Raw genomic sequence first — 22,982 nt, 5'->3', positions numbered from 1 at the left:
GCACAAGGTCCGGCCATTCGCCGGTCGAATTTTTATCGATCGAAGGTTAGGTTTCGCAGTTGGGTCCGCGTACCGATCTGTAGCCCCAGCGTGCCCTCTCTCTCCCTCGCCGATATCCTCGTATCGCGGTACAGTCAGCTCTGCGATCGCGTCGTTTCCCCTTAACCCAGTGATCGGCAGACTTATTAGTCGACTGAGCCAAATATCAACACTGCAACCATTCAGATTTATTTTTACTGCCAAATAACTACGCTACAACCATTCAGATTTATCCTTAGAGTCAAATAACCATAGTACAAAGATTCTGATTTATTTTGAGAGCCAAATATATCAATAGTACAATGAGATTTATTTTGAAAGTCAAATATCAACTTGGCAATGATTGAGATTTATTTTGAGAACGAAATTTTTTAAATTTAAGCTATATAGGTAGGTATACTTTTATAAACTTAAAAACTTTAATTCAATATTGAAGTCTTAATTAAACTGTAAGTAAATCTTTATATCATACTTAATAGTGATCTTATTTAGTGATATAAATTGAATAGTAAACAAGATGTCCATAAAATGATTCATGACGATCATCACTCGTGGCAGAGCCGCACTCAAGTGGCCAAAGAGCCGCGGGGTTTGCCAACCCCTACTTTAACCAGTCAACTGCGGAATTTAATTTGAAAAATCCCTTACAAGGCACCTAATTAAATCATTCACTGACGAGTGTATGCGCCGAACGTAGGGCAGATGCTTCGGGTTATAGATTTGACGAAAGAAGTAAAATAAAACAAAGGAAGATTACATTCCTGTTTGATAAAAGTTAACAATTATACCCGTTAATCGCATCGAAATAAGGTTTTTGATTGCAGTTCACTAGTTAAACGATTCTATCCGCACTATGCGTCCTCTCTTTTTAAAAGACCTGATTTTTCTTCAGTATCCATTTTTTGCGCAAGATCAGCCCTGGTTTTGAAAGATCCTCGCTCCAATACATCTACCGTCCCTAATTAGAGGTTTCCGAATAACTTTTTGTCCAAAAAGTTGTTTTACATTATAAAAAAGAGAAAATCGTTACGTGTAATACAGAGTATTCGCGTTATTTTTTTCTTTCTTTTGATAAAAGAATAAAGTGTAGTAGAAAATGGGAAGTGTGTGACTTCTCAGACTTTGACGTGAAAATCGATGGTATCGCTGGTGTTCTAATTTAGCCGTCTATTGCAAAACCAAAACGCAGTCTGCGATGACTGGACAAGTACAAGCCACGAAGAACCTAGACAATTTAGCACGATCATGGCGTTGGTATATCTATAACTTCTCATTGCAATATTAATTTTTTGTCGTACCTCAAGATTCCACGGTAAACCTTGCCACTGTACACTTCAATAATGATAGTGCAATCTGTATTCGTAACTGATAATAATAATCGTTCAATGATCACGAACGACGCAACCACTAAATTATAACAAAAGAAGATATTACTGAAATCTCAACAGAAACTTGCGGAACAAAGAAGAAAACCTGCATCCGTAAAAAAAAAACTATCGACACTATATCGTTTACAAATTATAATTATAGCTGTAGGGACTACACGAGCCATTTATTTTGAAAATGGCTCAAGTTCATTTTTGAAAAAAAATCAAACCAGCTATTACAATATTTACATTTCTATGTTATCTTTTCATTTTGAACGAAATTATGAATAATACATTTAAAATCAGCAAGACTTTGGAAAACGGAAATTAGCTGGTTAATAGACGAATTCAAATTTTTATTTCGAAAGTGATCCAAGTTTATCTTCTAGAATAATGTTGACACGTACGTTTGGAATGAAAGTATTCGATGAAGAGATTCGACAACGACTGCCGACGGGACACCCAGTAGATATAAAAATTCGGCCCACGTCCATTGAATGCTAAAAATAAGTCCTGGTTGCAGCTGACCCAGTAATCGACGCGACGCGCGATCGTCGTCCCCGAAGTGGAAGGGAAAAAAAAGAAGGAACGGAGCGAGCGGGGTCCTCGTGGTCCAGAATGGCGGACGGAAACGCCGTAACTCTACGTTATCGAGGCCCGTTCGCGGGTTCTTTCTGTTATCAGGGACGACTGTACCGGAGGATCGTGAGTCAGAGAGCGGGCAACTGCGAAGAAGTGGAGGGCACTTCGCCGGGTGTCCCCTCCTGGCACGGCTGGGACACGTCGCGTTGTCCTCCGACGGCGACGAAGGAGAGGCCCGCCGAGCCAAGACCCCGGCGAAGAAGAAAAGAGAGACGAGGCGGCCGTGGCGAGCGCTTGCCACGAGGCCGTCGCGAGCGATCAGTTTGTTCGGCGTACAGAACCGGCACGGACCTCGTCGCCGATTGCGAACGAGCTGCCAGCTCGCCATAGAGCACGGCGAACAGAGACCACCACCGGACGGAGGATGCCTCATCCCTTCACCGGATAACCCTCGCCTGCTCGTCGTGTACGTTTTCAAGTCGTTTCGCGGTGGCGTGCTAAAGTTATTCTCTCTAGCTTTTTCTTTTTTTACGCGAGCCTGCGAACCGGCCAGTTGGCCGCGAAATCTCTTGGAAAGATCGAAGGGAGGTATTGTATCGTTAGATTTCTTCGATTCCGTGCACAGCCAATTTATATAGTGTTCAAATCTTGGAATTGGAATTTACCAAGTTTAGTTTTTTAATTTTTTGCGCTATCCGAAGTGTTTTATTTGAAATTTAGCTTGAAGGACTTTGTTTTGTTTATTAATTATCTTAAATGTAGCTATCAAACTTTATTGTAATTTATATTTACGATGGAGTGCAAAGGGTTAAACTAGTGGCAAAATTCATATGTATTCGTTTGTGTACAATTTTTCCCAGTGTTTGATTTGAACATGTCTCCATTTTTTAAAGAACCCTTTTAATCTCAAGATAGATAAATATTGCTGTTGTTATATACAATTATGCAAACCAATGCATGCATTGACAAAATTTTCTTTCAATTATATTCGATGTTCACTTTCATGCGAATATTCTTTAAAAAAATGATATTCTATTATATGAAAACTGTCTGTCGGAGAAACTTTTCCACGCCACTGCATACTTCTCCAAGAACCGCTCGTTTTTTCGAAATAGTTCGTCACCTTGCTGATTCTGTTTAGTCCTTTTGGTGGATACGTGTTCGAGACAGGCGTCGAGGTTTTTTGCAACTGTCGGACTTTAGAAAGTATTAAGTTTGGGTGTAGATCTGGGGTACTAGCGTGAGTCGAGATTGTAAGGCAATAGGTTAAAAGACCGGATGCTCTGGAGAGAGCGGTTTTCTGGAAGTTAAACGGAGGAAGCTGGTGTCCCCGTCTTGTAACCTGTCAATTTTCATTTCTTATTTTTCTCATCGTCCCAATATTCATTTCTTAAACTCGAAATTTTCGATCGCAAAGGAATAAACTCTTATTTTTCAACGCACTCATAACTTCTAGAATTACCCTTATTTTTTCGTTTCCGTTTTGTACGTTGTCCTATCAATTTCAATTTGGACTTTTCTCATCTTCACAACGTTCACTCAAATTCTTGTATATTTTTTACTGAAAGAAATTCATCGCGAATAGTTGAGTTCGATTCCCTCGAGTCGGTTTCTCTTGTGGAACGTTCATGGAAGAAATTCGCCGAGTTTTCGAATATTCGCTGCGACATTATCTTCTCGTTAAACACGTTCCTTCATCCGTTGATATTTCCCTTTTTCCACGGAGCGCGGCGGCTACGAAATTGAGGAATATCGTTCCATTAGTAGACATTGTTCCTGCTTCGTGGCGTAAAATTCGCTTTAACGATCATGGAAGCCGAGGAAGTTACCGGGTCTTGCCTTTTTCCGGTAAGGTCGCCGGTAGGAAAGCTCGCCTTATACTGCCATTAGTATAATTAACCCAGATTTTCCCGGATTTATGGTGAACGGCGCATGGGTCAGAGCTATGCTCGCTGCCATTGTAATGCCTCGTCCACACCGTTCCTTCATCGTCTCGCGCATGCTACAGCCTCGTTCAAATCACTCCAACTCTAATTATCCCAGTCGAGTCAAATTAACGCGTTGAATTCTTCGCTTCGTACAGTGCAGCGCATATCACTAAAATTTGTAAATTATATTTTATTGAAATGCAATATAAATGATCGATTTAATTTTTAGGCAAATTTTGGTCTTTGAGCCTTTAAAAGCTTTCTGCTTTTTTTTAAAAAAGCTTTGGAAATCAAATTTTACTAGAATACAATACAAATGATCGTCCTAATTTTTAAACAATTTTTGGTTTTTGAAGAAAGCTTTTACAGGCTTGCTGGAAATTGATGCTAGCAAGGGTAGATAAAGCAATTTAATGTTTTCACAGAGAACACTGGTGACGCATTATTTTTGAACGTGGTAGCGTGTGTTCGCAGATACTCACGCTGTGTTTGTAGAAGGGGAAAGTGTCGAATACCTGTACGTGTGAATAATCTTTACCTTCACTGTTTGCTTGTTTAAGGAATTTTCAGTGCGTAAGAACAATGTTTTCTTACGGATTCTCTAAATTGTTTGCCACTGGATGCATTCAACGAGTAATTAGCGATCATTCCTCGAAATCGACTATTTCTTCTGTTTGATTAAAATTTTTGAAAATATAGAAAATCCATCTTTAAAGTATTAAAAGGTATGGGGTATAATGGTGATTAATTTTTGCACGTATGAACGTGACCGCACGCGGCAATGTTACTCCTTCGATTACCGCGAAATGCGATCAAACGATTGTGGAAACATTGCGCAGCGTCGCGAGTTAATAATTGCTGGTAGTTGCGCAAAATTAATTCGCGTGCTTCGTGGCCAATTAGCTTCCAACGCGACGAAGCATTGATGAATTGCATTCGACGGTTTGAATGAAAACGAAGGTCAGTCACGACTGTTCGACTGTCCTTTCGAGTTAGCCATTTTAATTATCGCCAACAATGAATCATTTAGCGTAATGATGCATATGTGGTTCACAATTTTTTTCAGCGTCCTGTGCTATCACAGTATAAGGTTTCGTAACACCTTTAATTTGAATTATTAATATCTTGCTGGTCGTTACATATGTTGTTTCCTATGTCATATTTCAGGTATTGCGATGTATCCGTTCAGTTCTTAATTAGAATTACTGCTGAAGACATGTATATTTTACAGAAGTTAGGGTTTCTTTATATATTTAGACAAGTTTATTTTGTCATTTTTACTTTTTAAGACGTTGGATGTTAAATTTGGAAAAAAAATATAAGTAAAATTAAAAAGTATTATGTCAACGCTAGTCAATTTTGAATTTAAAATATGTACTAATATGTAATCTGCCAGCAAGGTATTAAGATAACATTTAAACCTCTTATTATTAACACTAAACCTTCCGAAATTTTGTATCCATATATTTCTATCTGTGGCGGTTAAATGATTTTCGAATAAACATTATACTCTTTTTCATTTTATTCTTTTATTATTATTTTTTCATTTACAATTTGCTTTGTAATAATAAGTTATAGTAGAAATATAAATATTAAAGTAGCTAGCTTTCAAAATAAACGGCTCGTATATGTAATTTTAAATGATGGACGACAAAATGAAATTTTTGATTTAGTCAATTTTTGGGGATTTCGTTGAACGTTTCAAACTCGTAAAATAGAATTAGTATTTTTTCCAGCAAATTTTCCTAAAAATTCGCGGACTGTAGCCGTGATCTGCATTTTCAATCCCAAGCATTAAACGTCTATAAACGGCATTTACGACGCGTTAAAATGTAAAAAGCGATCATTTAACCGTTCCATCAATCAATTAATATTTATTACATTAACACTACATTAATTCACCGTATTTTCTGTGTATAATTTTGCAGTCAAGTTGCAAATCTAACTGTCGTCAAAAATAGTAATTTTCACAATTATGATCTCATCTTTGAAATTGACCGGTTAGACAAGCATGGGAAGCAGTAAGAGAAGCGAGAAAAATTAGCAATGAGATAATTCATCTCCTGTTGGTCGTCGCAGCGATTCTGAGGTGTGATTGCGTTCAGGAGAAGCGATTCGCGTTTAACACGAGAGGACATCCAGGGAGCGAGAATGTCCGAGGGCTGCACGAGTTGCAGGGGCGCGAATTACGCGGGCACCGCGCTGCAGTTGACCTCGACTTCCGGCGGCGGGACCGGAAGCGGGTCCTCCGCGGCTGGCACCACCTGCACCGCCACCAGGAGGGTCCAGGTGCGCGCGAAAGTGTTGTACGGGTCTGGCAAGGCGATCGCGAGCTTGCAAGCGCAAGAGAAAGCTGCCAGACACTGAAAAGGTACGTATCGCTTTGATATTCCAATAATACAACTTTTTTTCGTAAATGTACGATGTCTAGAGATAAGAATTCGTATAACGCGACGAAGAACTTGCAATTAGTACTCATACAGCGCGATGAACAGTGCTAGTTATTACGGATAAGATAAATTTATTGTTTTCATATGGTTTCTGATTTTCTGTTTAGAAGAACGAAACTTATCTGTTGTTTATCTATGAACGATTGAACCAGTTTAGAAGAAATAACAGTTTAGTAATAAAATTATAATGCATATACAAATTTAAAGATATAAGAGAAAAATAATATTATTCAACTTTTAATTGAAATAAAAGCATTTTATTAGTTCATATTTACTCACTATTGTAGGTATCATCAAATTGTAAGTATACAACAACCCCGTTTTGTTAATATTAGTTGTGCAGATTCATTGGTTGAATGGTCAATAGCTTCGTTTTTATTGTTATCGTTATTTATGAGCAATTATTTTGGCAAAGTATTTTCAGATTGAAAAAATAATTGTTTTCTAACATAAATTTTATTTGTATTTGTATTTTACTCAAACGCATGCTTAATTATAAATTTCTAGAATCATGCAGTTACAAAAGTTATAATCTTTTGATAATAAATTGTACTTATTTAGATATTTATATTGGCTCATTAATTAAGCTCAAGTATATATTATTTACCTAATGGCTATAAAAGTTTAAATATGGAAAAATTATAGTTATACTTATAAAATTAGAAGCGTGTCAATCCTGATTATGGGAATGAAATGCTCCTTCCAATGATCAAATACTATACACGAATACTAAACGATATAATCTTCATGAAAACGTTCAATTAAATGCATGGAAATAGCAATCAATACTAGTAACAATACATATAAACAGAATACAGATACACATTTTTATCATATCGATAATAACGATATGACATCGTAGATATAATATTAACCTTCACACTCGGATGTCTCCTCTGAGGGGACACTAACGTTGATCAGTGATTACGAAGGTTAAACTTACTCCATCGCAGCTTTTTAAGAAATATGTGTTTTCCTCAAGTTTTCTATTGAAATGAAAATTTTTCATTGTTGAGAGACATTAGCAATAGTTTCTATTGCTAACGTTTATTTTGCTAAAATATTGCTGTTATAACAATAGTTTCTATTTCTAGCATTTGTTTTGCTAAAATTACTCTTGAAACTCGAAGGCTTCTCGATGGAAACAATGCAAACAATTTTCAGTTTATGACACAATAACAAAAACAAATCGTAATAGCTTCATTTATTCTGTTAGCAAATTACAAATGAAATCTGTTCTGAAAAGTTTGGTTTATGTAACTGTAAAAGATACTGTTACTTTTTCTTTCGAGTGCAAAGGGTTAAAGTAAATATTCCGTTAATCTCATCCATAATAACGAAACGGTCTTCCATTATACATAGAAACCAATCTAACAATCCAACATCGCGCATACATTATCAGTGGCAAAAAATTAAATGGTTAATATAAAAACACTAAACGGTCAGTTTAAGTTATAATAGATTAGTTAGTTAAATTGACAAATGGACAATACGAAGCACAGTATTACATCCATTCCATTATAGATTCATCATAAATCAAAAAATAATTACTCTTTCGACCAATTGGTATCTGTTTAGCTGTCAGTCGGGGGCTTCGAAGTGTACAGATCCTCCATATTTAACTACCAACCAGTAAAATACAAACCATTATCGATTCCACTCGGACCAAAGTCTCAATCTCCCCAATAATTCCTCGACCTCTAATGAAAACACGTGTAAAGAAGCGATCATCTAACCCAGAGAGATTAAAGACCGTCCACACGGCTCCAGCCGCGAATTACCATAGTATCGGACCGAACCGCTCTCGAAACGACCGTTCTAACCGGAATCGGGCACGATATCTCCTCGGGGCGATCGCTCTCGGCAGTTCGTTCTCTCCGTCACCGTCCTTAGTTACTAAGCCTTCTCTGGTCGTGCTGGAACATAGATGGAGGCGAGAGAAATAGGTGACGGAGAGAGGATATCCACGGGGTCTGAATCCACGCACGAAATCGAAGAGGTGACGCCCCGGGGGGCAGCTCGAGTAACAGTAAAAATCCGAGAAAAAGGCGCGCGGCCGGCCAGTCGGGCAAAAAGCGCAAAAAAATCGCGTCCTGCATCCTTCCGCGCGGATAAGACCGGTCGATCGGCCTTCACACGGCTTAGTACTTGGTGAACCGTCCTCGAGAAGGCCACGCGGCTGGAAAGACACGTTCCTGCACGCGGCTCCCGGTTCCTCAGGGAGGGTTGATTCGTGGCCCAGGTCAGAACACGCCCTCAGGGAGACTGTCGACATGCGTCCTTCTGCTTTGTGAGTTTCTGCTTTTCTTGTCTCTCACGCTTCGTCCCGGAGATCGTCGATCGTAGGTTCGATCGAACAGATGTCATTTCTATTACAATTTTGGGTTACGTTTTATTTGCTTCTTCATTTTCTTTTATCAGTATTATTGTTTTGTTTAACCGTTTAACTGCGGGTGTGGTTTATAAACGATATACTGAAATTATAGCCAGAGGCGGCTGTGGTATATAAACGACATGTTAAGTTTTGCTAATGTCGAATAGCGACTGCGACTTATACAGCAATAACATAAAATAAATACAATAAACATTCATTTTATTTTTCTTCGATTGTGCTAAAAGTATCCACAGTTAAATGATTAATTAGTTGTTATGTTATACGTTAGGTCTACCAGAGGAAGTTCTGTCTATCTGTGAAGTGAAAGGAAATAGTACATTTTCCATATATTTAATAATATTTATTGTACAATATAATTTTGATCGTTACTTATGACCTTTTGCCAGCGTGATGGCAATTTGTAAATACCATTTTTGAAAAATACCTTGCCTTTAAAAGCATTTAGATTTATCTACTTCAGTTAAAAGCTTTTTTCCTCAAAAAATTTTCCAAGATGAAAAACAAGATCATAATCGGAGGGTGCTAAGTCTGGGGAGTATGATGGATGCGAGAGAATTTTCCAGCTCAGCTCGGAATTCGCACAAAATACAATGTCTTAAATGGATTTTATCGATAACCATGTTTACACGATCGCGTCTCGCTTGTTAATCATACGAGACGTTTTTGTTTCAGCTAATTTAGAAGAGCACATGTGTGTAAATGCAATAATAAAGAGAGATAGCAGTATATGTCTTAAATCAGCATGTGTATACGTATTGAAACCTGAAATAATATTATCGGACAGAATTTTCCGGTAGATCTAACTACTTGTACCAGGCGCGTTAATTGCATGTATTTCTATGCTTTTTCGTTTTGTGAAAGTAGATGTAATTGGTCATCTTAGCTCGATAAAAGTATAATATAAGACAGAAAAAACAAAATTTGATTAGGAAAATGTTTGCTGCATGATTTTTTTATGTGAAATCCGTTCTGTTCATTTTTACAGTGGAATTTTGTTATCATTTACGTAGTTTGATCGAAACCCTCAAAATCGGGTGACCCAATATTAATTATCGACTCTGTTCCTGTTACATTCGAGAAATAAGGAAAACATAATTCCGTTTGCTTTGTATCTTGCCAACATCTCACAATCGATGGTCCCGTTACATCTCCCCACATTCCAAATAAAGGATTTGTGTTAGTTGGCCGTGATACTTAAGATATTACTTCCCTTCGATGTCATCTGCGTTTCAATTAATATTCACATCTCATTAACCCTTTAACCGCGCATACTTTTAGCACAGCGATAAGATAAACAAAATGAAAATAAGAACGTACATTCGAATCTTCTATTACTGAAGTGATATTCTATTTTAAAAGATTTGTTTTTACTCTATTTATTTTATTTTTATTTTAGTGCTATATAAGTCACTACCGCTATTTGATATTAGTGAAAATTAACATGTTGTTTATATACCAGATCCGCCTCTGGCTATGATTTTAGTATGTGGTCTATAAACCACACCCGCAGTTGAAGAGTTAACGGAGTCTACGGCCATGAAAGAAGTTATAACTCGGTAGTATTTCTTGCTCGCAGAGTGTCATTAATTAATTTTCAATCAACGAGACGAGGCGCTCGTGAAATGATGACCTACCATAAATAATTCGGTGTAAAATGCTAAAAAAAATTATGAAGTACAATGAAATGAAAAAAAAAGTTATATTATACACTTCTTGTATTTAAGCGTGGAATGCAAGTGTAGTATCCGCACAACGCGATTCAAACATTTTAATATTCAAACGAGAAGATAAATTAATATTTCTAGCGTTGTAACCGTTCGATACGCCAACCCTGAATGTGCACCAAGAAATGCTCTTTGACGTGTGATCGAAATTACAATGGAATGATACACGAACAATAAACTCGCATCATAATATATCCACGTAAATATTCTATTTACAAACTTGTAATTAATACCCATATTTCTCTGTTTTCATAAGAATCAACGTGCAACATCTACGTCCCCAAGAATTGTAAAAGAAAAGAGAGAGAACGGCATCTGAAATCGGATGTTTTCGTTAACGAACACACCATTCGCGAACCACTTTGCATAAATCTTCGAATGTGCCATTTCCGAAGCATTTAGCATAAATCGTCGAACGTACACAGAAAAGTGTCATTTCTCGCTTGCTCATCCCTGCGGAATCGGTATTCCCGCCGCGTAATCGCGTGGAAAAACTCGGTAACGGGTGTTTGCATGTTACGAATGCGTGGCGCACGGTGATCGATGATCCAGTTCAATTTCATCGTGACAAGAATCACGCGGCGTAACGTGAGAGTAAGAGAGAGAGAGAGAGAGAGAGAGAAAGAGAGAGAGAGAGAGAGAGAGAGAGAGAGAGAGCCGTTTGGTACACAGGGTACAGCCGATCGGCCGCCCGCGATTCGGTGCAATTAAATGCGGGTAACGCGGCGGAATGCAAATAAGGCGGTCGCACGTGCTGTGACGAACGGTATCCGACGCGGGTCCTAAACGAGCGTTCGCGTTTCGCTGTTTCGCGCGACCCGTTCCCCGTGAGAAAGTCGACGCCACGCACGGGGAAACGCGAAACCGACATCGCCGCCACGAGCGTCCTGTGCAACGCTGGTAATTAAAACCGTGTGGGAAATGGGGATAATTGGGGTGATCGTATGGAGCGCTCGACCTGATGTTTCAGATCGATTACCTAATGCGTCCTTCGAACACCGTTAATCCCATCAGACTCGATTTTCTTCATGTCATGCGTTTCGAATTAAATCAACATGGAGGTATTATACTACTTAACCCTTCAACCCCTTGCTGTTAGTGCCTAAAGGCGCTTGGAAAATTTGCGCTTGTGATATGAAACTTGTGATATGAAACGTGAGCGCTTGAAATACTTGCACTTGTGATACTATAGGCTCTTAAAGAAATCTTGCAAAGAAATGAACAGTATTAATTGAGAGTTTTGGTTATTTGAATTTCACGGTGTTCATCGCGAATGAATTTCTACGATATGGTACAACTGGTGCGACTCAAAGTCTGCTGTAGTCAAAGGGTTAATAAAGCTAGGATGTTCAATATAGTTGTAGTCATAACTGTAATATCTCAAGTCAGATACTGAAGTTCTAAGCCACTGTGCATTATAGTGTGCATTAGGTCTGAAAGGGTTGATTCAAATATTTAAACTTCAATTTTACGCCTTTCTATCAAGAAGGGGGGTTGAAAAATGTTTCTCATTACCATCTAAAACTGAATAATTTAAAAAAATAGTAAAATTTTGCAATCACATTAGTATCGCCATTGCCGTTTACAGTTTTCGCGTTTATACAAGCCTCGTTATTTCTATATTTATTACTTTCCAATGTAGACAAGTTAACATTAAGATACATTTCAAATATAATGAAAAAGATCGTGCTGTCAATCGGTAAGATCCTGCCATCCACGAGTATACTCATCGGTGTCAACGAATGAATTAAAATCCTAAAGCGCATTACAAAATAAATGAAGTATCTAACATTTACAGAATTAAGCCCTACAGAAATTTAAACAGGGATTTTACTTTTCAGCGTCGTCGTCGTCCTCCTCTCCACTACCCCGTCAAACTCAGCCGCGAATCATGAACCACTTGAACTACCGTTCTCCAAGACTTCTTCAAAACCACCCCTTGCAATCTACGAAGAATCAGACACGAATTCCACCAACACCACACCGATAGAAACTCTGTTCATACCTGAGAATCCAAACGAATACAAGGAAACGCTACTGTATGTACGTGAATTGTTCGAACAAGTAGGGCACTCGATCGACTACCCTTCGGATCAGGGAGTTCCAGTGAATTCTGAAGAAAACGCGGCTGACGGTACGACGGGGGAGGACCAGCCTTCGAAACTGGAAGATTTCGGTGAGAGGAATTCGCTGGGAGGGGATGTGGGCGAGAAAAGGTACGCACAGAAAAATCCTGGAGGGATTTTTCCGAGGACGACTGTGGGCGATGATAGGGAAGATCAGGTGGTTCCCATGGAAAGGAATAAGCATGACTCTGGTTACGATGAGAGCAACGAACCTAGCGAGGAAGACATTTTGGAGGCGGCTAATTTTGGTCTGAATGCTATGGAAGATCTGTACGATATTAAGGAACCGATGCTTTATTCGAAGGGTGGGTTTTTATACGTTTTAAATAATTTTAGTGTAAGCTGTAATGGATAGTAGTTTCAGAGCAGATGTTACTGCATGTGTGTTAAAACTTATTATATTCGTATATTTGATTCTTTCAGTTTACTACAGTTCATAGTGGAGTATTTTATAACGAAGTAATTAGTTCTAGAGCTTTGTTGATTTTGGGAATTTAAGAATAATACGTATATTCTTAACACAATACGAACATATATATTTTAATAATGACATATTATTTATATTAATTTAATTTACTATATTTGAATTTCTTCATGTTTGATTTTTGTTCATGAGGAATACTGTTTGCTGCAAGCTCGTTCATTGTAAAATCAGTTTTCAATATTAGAGATTCTTCGATGATCAGTGCCGATATTAAAATAATCGGAATCTAAAAGATCTAAAGCGCGAGCCCCTGGCTATCATCTTAACGCATTACGCGAGTTAAATGCCCGCGAAACAGAGACATCTGTGAATAATAATAGAAACTACTGTGTGCGTTATCGACTTTAATCGTGAATTCCTACTAAAATTCGTCTCGAGTTAACAAGAATATAGAACAGTGGTAGAGATATCAAGCAGAGTGCGAAAATTCCGCGAGAAGGATAAAGAATACTTGTCAACTCGTGAATCATAATATTTTGATATAGAAGACGGTCCTGTTGACAGGATTACATAGAGCAGGGAGGAAGATTGCGCGAGAAAAATGAAAAAAAGGAGTTTATCACTTGGTATTAGAAACGTGGTTTCGACTATATGCTCCTGATAGTTGGACCATCGTTATTAAGAACGTAGGAATTTGAAATTGGTGGAAATTGTAGGCAAGGAGAAAATAGAAGTAGGATAAAGAGATTAAACTACACATTTTAGTATATAACTTAAATCTGATCTTACTACATATTTTTTATTGCAGTAGAGAGTTTTATAAATAAAGGAAAAGAAAGATTGGTGAATTAAAGTTTGAAAAATTATTATTAAATTAGGTTTAAATTGAAATATAAAGATTTATTTGAATTAGATTCGAATTTATATTGAGTTACTCCCTCTACTATAAAAAATATATATAATTAAGTTAACTCTTTATCAATACGATACTTTTACTCCTTACAAACATCCATCGTTCTCGAATTAACTTAAAAACAGATACTCGCTCATTATCAACCCTTTCAAAATACCACCGATTAAATCCAATCTTATGTACGTTCGAACAGGTTTGTATCTGACCTCCGACAATCCAGCGAGACACGTGGCCGTCTTCAACGATCAAACAGACGAAGCTAGAACGCTCGCTAAGTATGGATTCGCCGTTCTTCAAAGCAGCGCGATGTTCAAAAGAAAGTAAGAATTCCCAACCGCTTTACGTCTGCTTGAACACGGAGTTCTCCACCTTTATTTAACCTCCCAATTCTCCTTGACTCGCGTTTGCTCAAGATTCCCGAACGCCTCGATGGACCTGCTTCCGTCTCGTCGTAGTCAACGCAATCCACTCCAGCGTGGCTGTCCAAACAGAGGAATTCCCGACTGTCCATTGGCTAGTTTGAGATACAGAACCTCGGATGGGAGCTGCAACAACCTGCAACATCTTTGGTGGGGCTCCGCCATGTCTACCATGCAGAGGTAACATCCGAGGAGTAACCAAATTTTGTTTAAAAAGTGCCATCGCGATAGTGTTTCTGCGTTTGTTAAGGAACGTGATGGCGTCTCTCAATTTCTACGCCTGTCGTTCTGGGCCTGCTTAGTGGAGTAGTAGCGGTAAGGGTACCAAAATGGCGGAGTCGCGCCTTTCTTTTTGGAACAGAACTTTTATTGCTAACAAATAAGATTTACAAAGTGCAATAAACCTAAAGATACAACTTAAACTAGACTTAATTTTTATATACATTAGATCTATGATATATATAGAAAATGAAAACTATACAATCGATCTTAGATTAGGTTAAAGTCATAGAGAAGAAGAAAGGAGGGAGGCTAAAGAAACGGTAAGAAAGGGCGAAGAAAAGAAAAATGATAGAACTATAGAATATTTCACATTGACTTTATACACATAGTTGAATTTATATAATACTCTATTATATAGAAACAGCGATGGAAACAGGTACTTTCGGGAAACTGTATCGTGTGTCTGAAGGTTGTTGTCTTTTTAATGGCAGGTGTTGGAGGACCGCCATAGCATAATTGCAATAGTGAGAGAGGATACAATTTTTACTAGTAAAAGTAAAACGGTCGTGGAATTCTGCTGTTTAGATTCCTGCCTCCGGTTTACGACGACGGGATTCAGAGTGTCAGGAGATCGGTATCAGGAAAACCACTTCCCAGTGCGAGACGGGTAACAACAATGATTCACGAGGATAAGAACATTCCTCTGGCATCTGTTACTCATATGTTGATGCAATGGGGGCAATTCGTCGACCACGATTTGACAGGTAACCGTTGAATCGATCTTCCGTAAAAGTTCGTGTATCTCAAGTTAAGAAAGGATTAATTAATAATATAAGCATTATGTGCAATATCATAAAATCCCTGATAACAAATATCCAATATATAAATACGACAATCGCGAGATAAGTAAGCTTCTTGTTCGTATTTGAGATAAAAGTAATTGTCACAGTCCGAAAATTCATTTGCTTTATCTGAATATGAACGAATGATAAAAAGATACGGAAATATTCGGCTGCAGCCACCGGTCAAAGCAGAGGATTCAACGGTAGCGTACCACAATGCTGTCTCGAGTTCGGCGCCGCCTTTCAACCAGCAGAATTCATGGTAACTGTTCCTGTAACTCAGCTCCGTCTTATTTATCGACTACGAGAGATCTAATCTCCGCAGCATCCGGAGTGTCTACCGATATCGGTGAACGAGGACGATGATTTCTTCGGTCCCCTGGGCGTCAGGTGTTTGGAGTTCACCCGAAGTGGTTCAGCACCGGCAGAGGACTGCGTGTTTGGTCCCAGGGAGCAATTATCGCAAGTGACGAGTTACTTGGACGCTTCCACGGTCTACAGTAGCAACCCATTTCAATCCGATACACTGCGGTTATTTCGAAATGGTAGCGTACCGAATTTACCTCCGATTTTGTACAATTCCTGCCTGTTTACAATTATTAGTAAAATTAAAGTTTAACTTAGCGATATAATTTTTTTTAATCTCTTAGTCTCATAGAAAACATGAAACTAAAGAGTAACAAAGACCAAATGTTTATCGTTTATTCTCGAAATTGCTAAAATTAAATACATCCAAATTGCTAAAATTGTATTTTCAGGTCTGCTGCGATACGGAAGGATTCAATCGCAGAGGCCAGTGCTACCGAAACTCGATTCCGACCTCTGCAAGCGCGGATCGTTGTCGACGAGCTGCTTCAGAGCTGGCGACGGTCGCCTTGGGGAACAACCTGCTCTCACGTCCCTCCACGTGGCTTTCTTGAGACTTCACAATAGAATAGCCACAAAACTTGCCGCGTTGAACGCTCACTGGAGCGACGAGAAACTATTCCAAGAGTCTCGGAGGATCGTTGGCGCCATTGTCCAGCACATCACCTACAGGGAGTACCTGCCTATTGTTCTTGGTAAACGACCGGTTAAATTGTGATTAAACTGTTTGAACGACATTGCTCCTTGCGATTGTTACGTTTTATTGGGTAGGAGAATAAGTTTTAATCGTTTTCCCATAAATGCCATTAACCTATTCACTGCGATAATCGTATATACATTACCCAGCTATTATCAATTATGACATTTTTCATCAATTATTATTCAAGGATTATGCAAATTAAGTAAATGAAAAATAGCTTAGAACACCACTTAAAATGGATCAGAAATTGAAATAGTGTTATATAAGTGCTGTGTTGTATAGAAAATATCTGTATCAATTAATTTATAAGGTTTAATGTTCGACGAAACAAGGAAACAGTTGAAAAATAGACGTAGCTGAAATTGTAATGTTCTAGGTCAAGACGTGATGAAAATATTTGGCCTCGAGCTTCTGAGAAAGGGCTACTTCGAAGACTACGATCCCACCGTGAATCCAACCATCGTGAACTCCTTTTCCACGGCTGCCTATCGTTTCGGCCACTCTTTGGTTCAGAAGAGTTTCGTCCGCTTCGACAGCAACCACGAACCTATTTTTAACAGTCAGTATCCACGCGATGCGAGATCTCGGAAACATCTTAAACCGCGAGACGATAAAATTAAGAAATTGTCGTTCCATTCCACAGACGTATCCATTCACGACGAGCTGACCAATCCGGCCAATCTGGAAACAGCAGGGTCGGTAGACCGTCTTCTTCTTGGTTTAATCAATCAACCAGCCCAGAGAAGGGACGAGTACGTAAGCGACGAGTTAACCAATCACTTGTTCCAAACTCCCAGCTTTCCCTTTGGAATGGATCTGGCATCCATCAACATCCAACGGGGCAGAGATCACGGGATTCCTCCTTACGTCCAATGGAGGGAGCCTTGCGGTTTATCCTCGATAAGAGACTTCGACGACCTGGACAGTGTGATGCCACCATCTGCAGCCCGAAAATTCAGATTGGTCTATTCATCCGTGGAGGATATCGATCTGTTCTCCGCTGGACTCGCTGAGAAGTCGGTGAAGGGCGGTTTGGTCGGTCCCACCTTCGCCTGTATAATCGGCCAGCAATTTAGCAATCTGCGTCGCGGCGATAGGTTTTGGTACGAAAATTCGCGACGCGAGAACAACTTCACGCCTGGACAACTCCAACAGATCAGACGCGTCACTCTGGCCCAAGTACTCTGCGCGACCATGGATAACATCGAAACGATTCAGCCCTTCGTTCTGTTGACCGCGGACACGCTGAAGAACCAACGAGTGTCTTGCAACGATCCGATTATAGGCCAGCTGAATTTGGAATTCTGGGCGGAGAGACCTGTGCTAAGAAGCAGAGCTGGGATATTCGACACGATCAAGAAGAAAGGTACACCACTTCCTGGAACCACACCGAAAACAACCAGCCTTGAGGAGCAACAGAAGAGTATCATTTCGAATTCGAATCCTCCAAAAGCTAGCATTCATCAGCAGAACAAAATCTTCGTCAAGAGACCTCTTGGCCCACCGGACAACGTCACCATAGTTGTACAAAACAACGCCATCAATTCCCCCGTCTTCGTGAACGACGCCATCCACGGATCGAGCATACGAATAAATCCCTCGTTAAATCAACAAGTGCGTGAAAGACCGATCTCGAAAGAATCCGTACCAGCCTATCTGCCTCCCGTGAAACCGATAGCCGTGACGCATTCTCCGACGCACGTCTACATCGAACGCCCTTACGTTCCGTACGCCTTTAACGATCCGAGCAATCCAAACCCTCTGAGTCAAGGTTACAAGCCCAGCTACGCAGCGAACGACGTAATCTTCGAGAATTTCTCTGGTTCCAGTCCAAGGCCCACTCTGTACACGTACTATACCAGTTTCCAGAAGCTAACTACGCGGAGACCACCCCAGGAAATGGATTTTTACAACTACAAACCGCAAGACCATGGATCGAAAACGGGTCCGAGTCCCTGGCCCGCGCAATCATCGCAATACCAAAGTCAGTCCCAGAGTCAAGTTTCAAGGCCCATTTATAGTTCCTCGGACAATCACCAGTTGACTAATTATGGGACCAACACTTGGCAGAAGGTGCAATACCAGCAGCGTCCTGGTTACGAGAGTTCGCAGAGCTTTGGGGCGAAACCTAACAGCCCAACGAAGGAGCAACAAAGCATTTTAAACGATCCTGAGAGACAATATACGTCTGGAACCAGGTATACGACTTGGTCTAGTGTCTCTTCTGAGAAGAACATCGGGAATCAAGTGAACGATCAACAGATTCACTTAATTAAACCTTATCAGACGAACTCGAATAAGAAACCGGTACAGACTGATTTCAATGTCTGGTCGAGTATTCCAGGTTATCAGCAAGCATCTACCAAACCGAACGTTGATTACGGTCAAAGCTATCGGACCGAGTTCCCTAATAGACCCACTGTGAGCGTAAACGAGAAAGGAAGCACTGTCAATCCCAGCACCGTCTACTACGGTTCCACGAGTCCCATCCTGAACCACGAATTCATCAAGAATCCAAGCAAAGATCACGGTCCGAACGATTATGGTGGCGCGTTTCATACGACTCCCGTTTACAGGCCGGCGCAGATTAATTATCAAGTCGATAAATCACCAGGGGTTTCGTATTTAAACCTCTCGCGACCGAAACCGTCCAAGGTGCACAGCGTGACGATCGTCACGGAGCCAGCGGAAGCGACGAGTCAAGCCGGATACGACATCGACAGAGTGGAGAACCGAGTTACCAGCGAAATTCCGAGGCCGTTGATCTCCCAGACGGATAACAACAGAGTAATGAGACCCGGTCAGTATTATTACGAAAAGAACGTGTTACATCGGTATCCAGATAAGATTGAGGATCGGATAGCGGCGTACGACGGTGAACAGAGATACAAAGGGAACGGTGGCGCGGAATCGATCGATCGGGCTGATATCACCGTGAGGAGTAAGCATGTTATCGATGAAAATGGAAACAATACAGACGTCGATGGAGTGAATCAGAGCAAGAACGATTCGTCTGATAGCGGGAGTGCCGATGACGCGGGCAACGATGTCGATCAAGTCGTCTCGGGAGTGACTGACGGCATTCCATTGGGCTATAGGTAATTTTAGTTGCACTTGCTGAGCGGAGACGTAAAACAGACGGTAAAAGTATTCGTTAGAGTCACACGCATATGATAAGCTTCTTATCTTTATTCGTATTTATACGGGATGGTTGGCGTTTATTGCTAACACTTGTTAGTGGTTCAACAAGATTTTCCCATTTTTTATATTTTCTTTTTTTGATCAGATTCTTGTTGATTTGAAATGGTACTTAAGGTTTAACTAATTTCATTAGCGAGTTTTTTGATAATCGTTGAAATGCTTCATGAGTAATGCTATTTTTTGTTTTAAATCGAAGCACGACGAATTTCCACTGCATACGATTATTATAGAATTTTTTTAACGGAATTTCAGTTATTGTTTAAATACCTTTATCTGGTAACCCTTTTTCTTCGTTTCATGAAAAGTGTATTACTTTAACGCCATCTTATTTTGTCTTTAGACTTATCCAGAGATTTATACTTTTACAAAACCATTACAATTTTATAATTTCTGTAAGACATGGACAATTACATTTTTAATGTTTTTTATTAGATATTTGTTGAATTATTGATCAAACATATTCTTCGATACGAATTATTTCAAATTAAAAGTTAATAAATTGTTTGAAAATGGAATAAACGGCTGACAAATGGTCCTGTTCGAGCAATTCCCAAAAACTGACAGTGAATTTTTTTAAAATATCATTACTTGTGCGATTGCCTAGCAATTTAGAGTCAGTGGAAAGATTCTTCAGATTCTTTAAGACGTCAATAAATAAGTTCAATTACATTTCGATGCATCAAGAGTCTGATTATACCGCTCAATATTCACTTTTCCCTCCTGTTTTCAGAACGAGCCACTGGCTGAATCCACAAGAGGACTCGAGTTTGCCGTCAGCTCTGGAAGTGCCAAAAATTCCATCGGACAAAGCCATCGCTGGCACGGAATTACCCAAGCCAATTAAGCGGAGATCTTACGCTTTCTGAGTTCTCTTCGTCCTCTCCCCGCTCCTCGATTTTTCTGACCAAATCTCTCGATCGCCTCCCTCATAAATTATTACACGACCCTCGATTTAAACGGCAGTAATTAACTCGGCGTTAAGCGTGCGTGCACGCAAGATTAGTATTTATTTTATCTTAGAATTATTCTGATCGCGCATAGAATCGATAAGCATTTTACGATAAGTCTCATGATTCAATGGCGATAAGAGACTGTTGATTAGTGTCTAAGACGCATTTATTTATGTACGTTGCACCCGACGTGTTCGTGTTGCACAATGATTGCATGTCGCAGAGTGTTTCCGATGGGTCGGACGGAATGTAGCCTAGTTTTATGCCAATTTTAAACCGTCTCTCGCTATGCCGGCTGGAACCACTTGAAACTATTTTCAGATGCAGTCCCCGTGTCCACTGCATTTCATATGCTTAGATACGTCCACTCTCGACAACCAGTAATTTTAATTCGCACACTTTTATTAAAAAAAATATCTGTGCATAGTGTAAGAAAACCTCATCGTTGGTCATATAGTAATTTACACTAGAACTACCAAGGTAAAGAAAGATCAGCTTATACGATTTCTCGTAGAAATTTCTCAAATTTACCGCGCGATTGTTGTGCAATTGCGAAAACATTCCGTAATTTTTCAGTTCGTTCCTCATGAACAACGTGTTTTTCCATGTACGTGTCGTTTTTACTGTTTCGGAAGAAGTTAATTTATTTTAATCGATGGTAGTTCTAATGTTTAAACCATCATCCATCATTGTACGCTCCGCTCAGCACCGAAATAGTATTACGTGAATAGAATAATGAATTATATAGTATCGAATTCGTAAGCCAACTGAATGTTCCCATGACAGGTTGTATTTCATTTGTAGAACTCGTTTGTAGACGAAGATTATTAAATACACTGGTAGCGTTACTTTCGCGGACCTTCAGAATTCCTGACTCGTTAAAGACTTCCGGTGACAAAGAAGCTCGTATAGAAACGTCTCGTACTTTGTTGTGGGGAAAAAAAGTTCTTCGGGAGTTGTTGGCGAACGGAACCGGCTGAATAACTCGAGGAACAGACGTTGCTTCGTGTTTTTGGGAAAATTCGGTCCTTAACATCCCACTGGACGAAAGCCACGGCTATTCAATTCGCAAGCACTGCATTGAGAAGTTCTTACCTTCAACAGCCGATTACTCGAAGTCGTAATTTCTCTGAAAGATACGTCATATTCTTTCTCGGTATTTACTAGAGTGCGAAGTTGGAATTTCCTTCGTCAGTAAACGAAACAATAAGTCGACAATTTCCTGTACTATGCGACACGCATCGAGGCGAAACACCTATTACGACATTTATTAAAATTAAAGTTTATCCGCCAAGATTACTGATATTGCAGTGTCGACGAAGCAGTACTCGATTACATGGAAACGAGATGGTATTAAAAGTCTTGTTTGCGCAAATTCGTAGATCTCGCCGTCGAAAGCGGATGGTCACGAACGGTCGCTAGGCAGTGGTTTTCGGGTCACCAGAAAACAGAGGCAACAGCCGATCGAAATGCAGTTTTCGATGTCATGACCTGGATCCGGTATTTCTGTGGTACGCTACGTGTTAACCAAGCCCGGTGGAACGATGGAAACTCGGTTATGTACGAACCAGTTTGTCCGTACGACGCGTTTCAATTTTCGCTCGCACAATATTTGATTACAACAACCGGTAACGCCGCGATGATAACGCGCGGGCCGTTTATTGCAACAATAAAACCGATTTCATCAAAATTGCCACGATATCTCCCTGGTAAATCCTTCCGCGTGGTAATTGTTTGCTGCAAAGCATCGGTTATTAGACTCCATTTGTCAATCCCAGGGAACTTTCATCTTAATTATAGGGATTAACTTTTTTGCCGGCAATCTCTCCCTTTTTCTTTCTTTTCCATCGATTAAACTGGTCTTTAAAAGTGGATCTTTCCGTGAAAGCTTGGACAGGCTTGTATGGGACGGCACGAATAACGAGAATCGCTCGCAGCTGCATCGATTTCGAAGTTATTTTTCGTCGACGCTTTTATATTGGAAACCCTTCCTTGAATAACTTCAATATCAACGGGGAAACATACTGAACAAAAATATTTAGGAATCGCTGACCACGTTTAAGGTTAAGATTTATATGTATAGCTATCCGTTGCTGATTTGGGACTCAATGAATTGAGTTAAACCGATTTACAGATATTGTAACTCGTGAAAAGTATATGACGATTATGAGTAATGACGTTTATCAGGAACGTGAATTCGAATTATGATTAATCGATCAGATCACGTTATATATTTATCAAGCAATAACTGCAGTACAAGGTTTTTATGATAAAAAATAAATATTAATAGTTCTTTATAATAACTATAGAATAATGCACACTATAGTACAAAAG

The 22,982-nt window shown here is 39.6% G+C and overlaps 2 protein-coding genes across 2 annotated transcripts in view; one reads left to right on the top strand and one right to left on the bottom strand.

The window, feature by feature from the left end:
• Maf-s (MAF bZIP transcription factor K) overlaps positions 1 to 22,982 on the bottom strand; it is a 475,183-nt gene that overhangs the window by 218,660 nt on the left and 233,541 nt on the right. The window lies entirely within an intron of this gene.
• LOC143424444 (uncharacterized) lies at positions 1,603 to 21,050 on the top strand. The gene is made up of 14 exons (XM_076896500.1): positions 1,603 to 1,611; positions 1,749 to 1,871; positions 1,973 to 2,454; positions 5,922 to 6,287; positions 12,327 to 12,916; positions 14,142 to 14,268; positions 14,362 to 14,547; positions 15,175 to 15,353; positions 15,608 to 15,693; positions 15,757 to 15,976; positions 16,190 to 16,492; positions 16,874 to 17,056; positions 17,141 to 19,595; positions 20,429 to 21,050. Exons 1-14 carry the CDS (start codon positions 1,603 to 1,605, stop codon positions 20,562 to 20,564), a joined length of 5,445 nt encoding a protein of 1,814 aa, XP_076752615.1. The 3' UTR covers positions 20,565 to 21,050.

This window comes from Xylocopa sonorina, chromosome 6 (assembly GCF_050948175.1).
Source record: "Xylocopa sonorina isolate GNS202 chromosome 6, iyXylSono1_principal, whole genome shotgun sequence".
NCBI classification, from domain to species: domain Eukaryota; kingdom Metazoa; phylum Arthropoda; class Insecta; order Hymenoptera; family Apidae; genus Xylocopa; species Xylocopa sonorina.
This window is presented reverse-complemented; position numbering and strand designations above follow the sequence as displayed.